The sequence below is a fragment of the Chrysochloris asiatica genome, unplaced genomic scaffold (assembly GCF_000296735.1).
Source record: "Chrysochloris asiatica unplaced genomic scaffold, ChrAsi1.0 scaffold00092, whole genome shotgun sequence".
NCBI classification, from domain to species: Eukaryota; Metazoa; Chordata; class Mammalia; order Afrosoricida; family Chrysochloridae; genus Chrysochloris; species Chrysochloris asiatica.
In genome coordinates, this window is record NW_006408610.1 from 2,583,547 (window position 1) to 2,591,194 (window position 7,648).

Consider the following 7,648-nt stretch of genomic DNA (forward strand, 5'->3'; position numbering starts at 1 on the left):
AAGATGGGCAAAGACAGTGGGGGGGGGGGGGGAATTTCCACCCAAGTTTTTGATTCATAAAAAAGCATAGGCATTCCCCTTCCTTCTTTCCTAAAATGAGAGCTCTTTTCCTCTAAACGCAGCCTTCCAAGCTGTTCTCCCCTCCACCCCCACCCCAGCCCCAGGCCCACAGCCCACTCTTGGCCAGTAATTAGCCCCTAATGAGGACCAGGTGCATTACTGACTGGGGGAAAAAGGAAAAACAAGGGACAAATGTGGAATCAATGGTTACATCGCTACTGAGGCCAGCTGGGTAAAGCCTCAGCCCCAGGCCTCCTGAGGTGACCGGATGGAAGTTCTTAGGTCTGCCAAAATCCCCTTAGACAGCAGCAACTTGGCTTCTTAGTCAAGCACGTTGCTGTCGTTAAATGCCGTCGAGTGGGTTCCAACTCATAGCAACCCTGTGTGGGGTTTCCAAGGAGCAGCCGGTGGGTTTGAACCACCGACCTGATTCACAGCCCAGTGCTTATCCTACAATGCCACACCAGGAGCATTCACTACATGCTTTGACAAAGAGCTGGCTTTCCATTGTAGGAGGTGATAGGTGTAAAGGTGTGTGCAAACCGTTAAGTACTTTGCTAGTGTGAATTTGACAGAGATAAAAGAAATGGAGTAAACAAGTTACTCATGTGCCTCCTGTATGTCAGGCCTGGGCTCGGCACTTGAGGTACATTAAAACATTTCATCTTCACAAACCTGATACTGAAAGTGAAGAAACTGAGTCACAGAGAGATGAAGCACCTTACTCAAGGTTGGACAGTTAAGTAGGAGATCTGGGATTTGAACCAGGTCTGTCTGGGTTTAAGACCAGTTCTCATAACCACTACACCATCATGATGTGCTGTGGACTGGGCTTAGGATCAAAGATCTGGCTCTATTCCTTAGCAGTTGTGGACTTTCTCTTCTCTGTCTCCGTTTCTTCATCTGCAAAATGGGGTTTAGTTTCATGACAAAATATCAAATGCTATACACATGGTGGGTCTATCATCAATCAAGGGGAGGAGGTAGAGGATGTGGGGTGGGGGGTGGCCTGGAGCTGACAAGTGTCAATGGAGGGACTTAAATGGAGGAGGGGAGCAAGTGAGAGAGCACACCAAGGTGTTCTTCTACCCATTTGCTGGATAGAAAAACCAAGGCCAGGCCACAATGATGCTGGGGCTAGGCAGAGCCTCTGGGTGCAAGAAACTCTGTATGACATTGCCCTTTCTCCTTCTATTTAGAACAAGACTGAAGTTGTCTGGCAGGGAGCCAGAAAGAGAGGGCCCCAGCCTGAGAATTGTTAGGTAGGAGCTAAACCCAGGCCTAGATTTTCAGAAGACAGCCCAGTAAATTGGGATCAGGCCAGGGGCTCCTGATCCCAAGTGGCCAGAAGCCTCCTCTCGACTTGGGGTTACACAAGAGCCACTGCCAGCTCTGAGCCTGTTTCCTTCTCCTTAAAATGGAGGTGGGTCCTCCCCAGACCTTCCAGGGTTATTTTGAGACAAATGACATCATGGAGTTGAGAATTACTCCTGTCCTGTGGAAGAATCCAAGACATCCCTCCTTGACACACTGAGGCCCTGGGGGGCAGCAGAGGTCAAGGTCATAAAAGTCCTGGGCACAGAGCTGTCCTCCCCAATGGTGCCCCTTTGTCTGAACAAGAGTCCTGAGGAGGTCTCAGAAGCAAAGCAGCCTAAAGGCAGCCTGCTGGGGTAGGCGGGTGGGCATCTATTCTCCTGCCGGGTGGAAAGAAGAGAGGGAGAGGTCTGACCCATCTCAGGCCTGCTCCCAGAGGGATTTTGGGGAGTCCCCGAGTCAGAGCTGAGGGATCTGGGCCCACAGCCTTCGAACTCAATTTCCTCTGGTATTTCTGCCTCAAATCTCCGCAAAGGGGCTTAGGTTTGACAAAAAAGTAAGGGTCCTTTCCCCCACTGCTCTGGGAGGAGCTGCCCAGCATGGTCCCTTTAAGAAGGTGGGAGGGGGCACTGGGAGGGTGGGGGGGTCGGACCGTGCGGGGCGGCCTGAAACTCGAGCGCCTGGGTTGGTGCCTGCCCCGCCCCCAGAGCTAAGTACGGCAGCGGGCCGCCCGAGAGCTCCCGCCGCCTCGCACTCTTCACTCGCCAGCCTGGTGCCCAGAGTCCGCGCGCCTCTCCAGTTCGCCGTCCAGCCCGCCGCCGCGATGCGCTCTAGCCCGCGGCCCCCGCCGCCAGCGCCCGCTCTGGCCCTGGTTTTGACCTTAGCTGTGTTGGTGAACCCCACATCCGCAGGTGAGTGAGGGGCTTAAGACCCCAGGCCCAGCCTAGAAAGAGCTGTGGGGGTGTTCCTAAGATCGAAAGAAGGGACGGGAGGCGCCAGACTGGAGACGAGGGTCCGGCCCTTCACCCTCCCTAGACGGAAGCCTCCGAGAGTTCGATCCCAGGACCCCACGGAAGGCTCTGGATCCGGGGTTTTCCGGGCTCTGGCTATCCGAGGTTGTCCAGCGCGTATGGCCAGGGGCATCAAGGGTTGGCCTGTCTAGGGCGTGGCTCTACGTACACCGATTGTCACCCACACCCAGTGGAGCCACCACAACACCTTCGAGGCTCCGTGCACTCCGTTCGTCTGTTGTTGCCCCGAGACCACAATGACAGCGGAGAGCAAGTACCCTAGGCAGTGCGCCCTGCCTCACCCGTGTCAGGGGCCGTACTTCGGCCTCTATCTCCTCCAACTTTTCCCCCCCCCCCCCCTGTTGCTCCTGCTCCCTCTTTCCTTGTTCCCAGGTGTATGTTGGATTGGTTGACCTCTCTCCTGCCACCTCCCACCTCCCACCTGCCCTCTCCTCCTTAAGTCTCTATCGGACTCCACTGATGACAGACGTGACCACTTCATCCTTGTAAAGGCAGGGCTAGTTCCCCAAGACTGTCCCTCAACAATCTGTGCAACACCCTCCCAGTCCTTGGCATTGATGTCTGACCCCCAGCAGAGACTGAATGAAAGCTTGCCTTCTGAGAGGCTCTGGGATATGTCCCCTCTTTGTCACAATGCCAGAAAGCCTACCATTACAGCATTTTTCCTTTAGTTAAGGCATGGTCTAATTGTGCCATAAGAACCTTCGCCCCCAGGGCCTATCATTCATTATTACCCATGTATGAATCAGTGCTTTAGCCTACATCTTTTGGAACTATTCCCAAGAGCAACTTTCAGCAGAGGAAGGGCCTGAGTCTCCTTTCTAGGGGCAAGGCCACACCCTTCTCCCCATCACATGGGGAAGCCAGTTCTAATGGAGGGCATCACGAGGTACCCAGAAGGGAAATGAGTCAGGGGAGGACCCCCTCTACCAGGGTGAATCAGAACTGGATCCCCAGGCTCCCAACTTCTATCCCCAGGGACCCCACCCAATATCTAAGGGCTGAGCAACCAACAGCCTGTGCTCTACATAAGTGAGAAGGATGTATCTAGGATAACAGGGGAGGTCAGCTCATCCAGCCCCCAGGTCTTAGCCATAGGCGATTCCAGCACCCTCACCTCCTTCTACTTCTGAGAACCACTCTCAAATTGGTTCTCAGCACCAGCAATGTGTAGGCATTGCTCTAGGCAATGAGGGGTATACAGAAATAGACAGGCTGACTGTGGACTCATTCAGAAGGCTGAAAGCGCATTAAAACTCCAGCAGCAATTCCTGGTCGGGTCTGCAGATTCAAATCCAGAGCACAGAGAAGAGAAATTCAGGGACAAGCTGGGGCATGGCAGGGTGGAGTAAAAAGGAGGGAATGTTCCTTAAATCAAACTGTAGAGGATGAGGAAGGGGGTCACTCTCCAGAGAAGTGGCTCGCAGGGATAAAAGTACTTACTGAAATGGGTATAAGCAGAGGAATGTTGAGATAGGAAGGCCAGCAGCCTGGCTTACTGGCATATTCTGACCATGAAGCCAGGAGAGCCTTGGGGCTGGAGCACAGAATGAATAAATAGCGGAATGAAGCCTACAGCTTTAGCTCTGTTGGCAGTGAGGAGCCAACAAAAGTTTTAGGGTAGGGGAGTGTATGGTGCCAGTGGAGTTTTAGAGCATTAAACTGATCCCTGCATTTAAGAGGGATTTGGAAATGGGGAAGGGAGTGGGACAGCTGGTGTTTTCCACGGGAGAAAGATGAGGCTTTCTCTGTGCAGAGTTGCTATGGGTCAGAACTGACTCCACAGTACACCACCACCATCCAGGCAGCGCTCCCCTCCAACAACCTAGCTCCATCCCCACCCTTGACCCAGCTCCCTGCCCAGGTCTCTGCAATAGGGGCAGGCCCTACCCCCAGAGTGGAATGATTCCCTGTGCTCATTAACATTCCAGAGCATCTAGGTCATGGTGCCTAGGAGTCAAGTGCCCTTGGAGGCCATCTGGGCCAATCTTCCTATTGTACAGACAAGGAAACTGAGGTCCCAGAGAAGAAAAGCACTCTAACTCCCACAGAGAATCCCAGCTGTCCAGAAAGAGCCCCCAGCCCTGCTCTGGTAGAGCTCTGAGCCTGTGGTAGTGTGGGTTAGTTAGAGTGGTGGTGGCCTTTCTAGCCCCTATAGGAAGCCTTCAGCAGAAAGACAAGCCATGGAGGAGAGTGGGTTTGAGCTGATCCTTAAAGGATAGGCAAAAAAGAGAAGGAAGATATTCCAGACATGGGGAATAACATAACCTAAACTGGGAGGTGATACTGGCCACAGAGCAGGCAGGGACAGTGGCTCCTACACCTCTTTCCTTCCCTGGCATCTCTGACTTTAAAATGCAGACTGTGAGGACTCAGGTGGGGAGCACTGAACTGATGGGGTATCCTGCAGGTACTAAGAACTGAACCAGGCTTGATTATGCTGCCTCTGAGAGTGGCTTGGAGGAAATTGGTGTGGTGCTACAGGATAAGCATCCAACTAGAAGGTTGGTTTGAACCACAAGGTTGGAGGTTCAAACTCACTAGCCACTCTTCAGAAACCTTATAATGGGTCCCTATGAGTCAGAACCAACTCAACCGCACTTAACAACAGTGGTACTGTGGGGAACCCTGGTAGTGCTGTGGAGTAAGTGTCAGGCTGCTAACTGAAAGGTCATTGGTTTGAACCCACCACTGGCTCTTTGGGAGAGAGAAACTTGACTCCTTCCATAAGGATTTACAGTTTCAGAATCCTATAGAGTCCTATAGGGTCACTGTGAAGCAGTAGATTTATGGTACTATGGGCAAATTCTGTGTGTGTATGTGTGTGTTTTGATTCAGCCCACCCAGACTCTGGAAAAGCTGTTTCAGAACCAAGAAAACTCACACACACACACACACACCACCCCCAATGTCCACCCGCCCACCCAGGCAGGACAAGAAGGGCCTTTCAGTACTGCCTGCCTGGGGGACCAGGAAGGGGGCCTCACCAGGTGGGCCAGGCTGCTGGCAATGGGGGAGTGGGGCTGGTGTGGAGCCTGCAAAGGAAGTGTATAGGCTCTATCAGGGAACTGTGCCATGCTGCCCAGTAGGGGGAGGACGGGGAGAGGAGGTAGAACTAGCCTATCATACACACTCACTAGCACACACAGACATGGGGCGCACAGAAGTATAGAGTACGCACAGACTGTGCACAGATGCTCTCACAGACTGTCCAGGTCTGTGAGACTAGGAGGTGCTTGGAGGGGAGGTCAGAGCAGGGTGAGGGTGAGGTGCGGGCACTCGGCTGCGGCTCCTATTTGATGCCTGGAGCCAGTGAAGGGTGATGCTGTGGCTGGTGGTACTAGTATCTGATCCCTTTGCCCCTTCACCATCCCTTCCCCAACTCCTTGCTCCATCTAGTTCCCCTCCAACATACCCTGCCCCATTGTATATCCAGTTCTATAGATCTTCTAGAGTTAGGACTCTGCAGGCACAGGCTTAGGGTGGGTTTCAAAATTACTGTTGTTGTTAACCGCTGCTAAATCCATTCTGATTCTGGCAACCCCACGTGAGCCGAGAAGAGCTGACCACAGGGTTTTCAAGGCTGTGGCCTTTCTGAAGCAGAATGCCAAGCCCATCTTCCTAGGTGCCGCTGGGTGAGTTCAAACTCTAACCTTTAGGCTAGAAGTCAAGTGTTTAACTGTTTTGTACCACCCAGGGATTCCTTAAATTACTCCTTAAACTCCGGAAGTTGTATGTGCAATTTTGTACTTGATTCTCTCTGGGGAGAACTTTCTAGTTCTCTTCTTTCAAACAGAGGAGAGACTGGTGGTGGTGGTTATGTGCTGTGGAGTTGGTTCTGACTCATAGTGACTCTGTACAGGGTTTCTGAGGCTGTAGATCTTTACAGGAGCAGAAAGCCTCATCTTTCTCCCATGGAACAGCTGGGAACTCCCAGTTTCGAACTGCTGTCCTTAGGGTTAGCAGCCCGACTCATAATCACTACAGTACCAGAGCTGGGGAGAGACTGGAGCTACATTATAACTGAACTCCTGCCCCTAGAGGCACACCAAGGTGGACACTACTCGGGTTGTCCTGCAGCATCACAGCACCCCTGCAATCAGGAAACATCCCCATTTTACAGATGAAGAAACTGAAGCTCAGAGAAAATCAGGGACTTGCTTTTGGGTACGCATGATGTTCACATTCACCCCAACAACAGCTGACTTTCCTAGAGCACATCAGTAGTGAGACTTAATCTCCCCAGCAAGAAAGAGGCAGGTCTTCAAGCTCAGTGACTCTACTTGAGGGCTTCAGATCTGCCCCTGTATTCCTATACCTGCCCCCAGTGGGTGCCACCCCTGCCTCTCCCCAGTTCTGAAAGTATACGCATATCTCTTTAAGAAAGCTCCCACCTCTCCTCAGACAGAAGTTTCAGATGGAAGGTGGTAGCTTGCCGGCTAGTTGGGGTGGTTCACCCACATTCTGAAAGTGGCACGGATACACTCAGCCAGGCACAGTGCTTATCCTGTTGACTATTCCTTCTTCCCGCTCAACTTCTGCCCACGCCTGGGCCTCCTCCCAGCTTGCCAACTCTGGTGTACATTAGTTGAGTTCTGCTAAACCGTTTCAGCCTGTGTCTCATGGCTTACCAGCCATGGGGCACCAGAAAGGCTGCCTTCCCTCCCAACCATACTGTAGAGACCCCATCCCCACCCCCATCCCCACCCACCTCCCATGGTTCAAAGGAACAGGGCCCAGAACCAGCTGGAGTCTCATAGCAAACTGGTGGCATGCCTTCCTGCCCTTCATCCTTGAACCCTGGTTTGGGGTCAACGTCTTGCCCACAGGATCAGCAGCTACCCTAGGACAGACATTCTTTAGGGGTCTCCACCACCCTGCTGAGTTTAGTTAGGGCTGGGTCCACAGAGGGGCACAGACATCACTGAGCCAAGCAGAGATTTTCACAGTATGTCCTGAGGTGCCCCGGGTTTTCCACAGCTTTACACATGAATGCGGCTGAACTTGGAATAGGGAATGCCTGCCACACCCTAATTCACACATAGCCATTTTATGAACATGTTTATAGATTGGGATTTTGAGTAAAATGTAGTTTGCTTATTTGTTTTTTTAATGTTTTATTGTGAATTATGTGATAGTTTACATGGGAGAACATTAGTTTTACATTCATCCTATTGTATATGGTTTCATTGCCATGGTTAAATCCCCTCCATGCATCATCAACCAACCAAAGGATATACCCT

General features: G+C 52.1%; 1 protein-coding gene across 1 annotated transcript in view; it reads left to right on the forward strand.

Annotated features, from left to right (window-relative positions):
* The first annotated feature begins 2,197 nt into the window (after positions 1-2,197).
* Positions 2,198-7,648, forward strand: part of CSPG4 (chondroitin sulfate proteoglycan 4) — a 36,214-nt gene continuing 30,763 nt past the window's right edge. The window contains exons 1-3 of the mRNA XM_006866562.1: positions 2,198-2,285; positions 2,576-2,658; positions 2,778-2,890. Of these exons, the coding sequence (XP_006866624.1) occupies positions 2,198-2,285; positions 2,576-2,658; positions 2,778-2,890 (284 nt within the window). The remainder of the gene's footprint in view (positions 2,286-2,575; positions 2,659-2,777; positions 2,891-7,648) is intronic.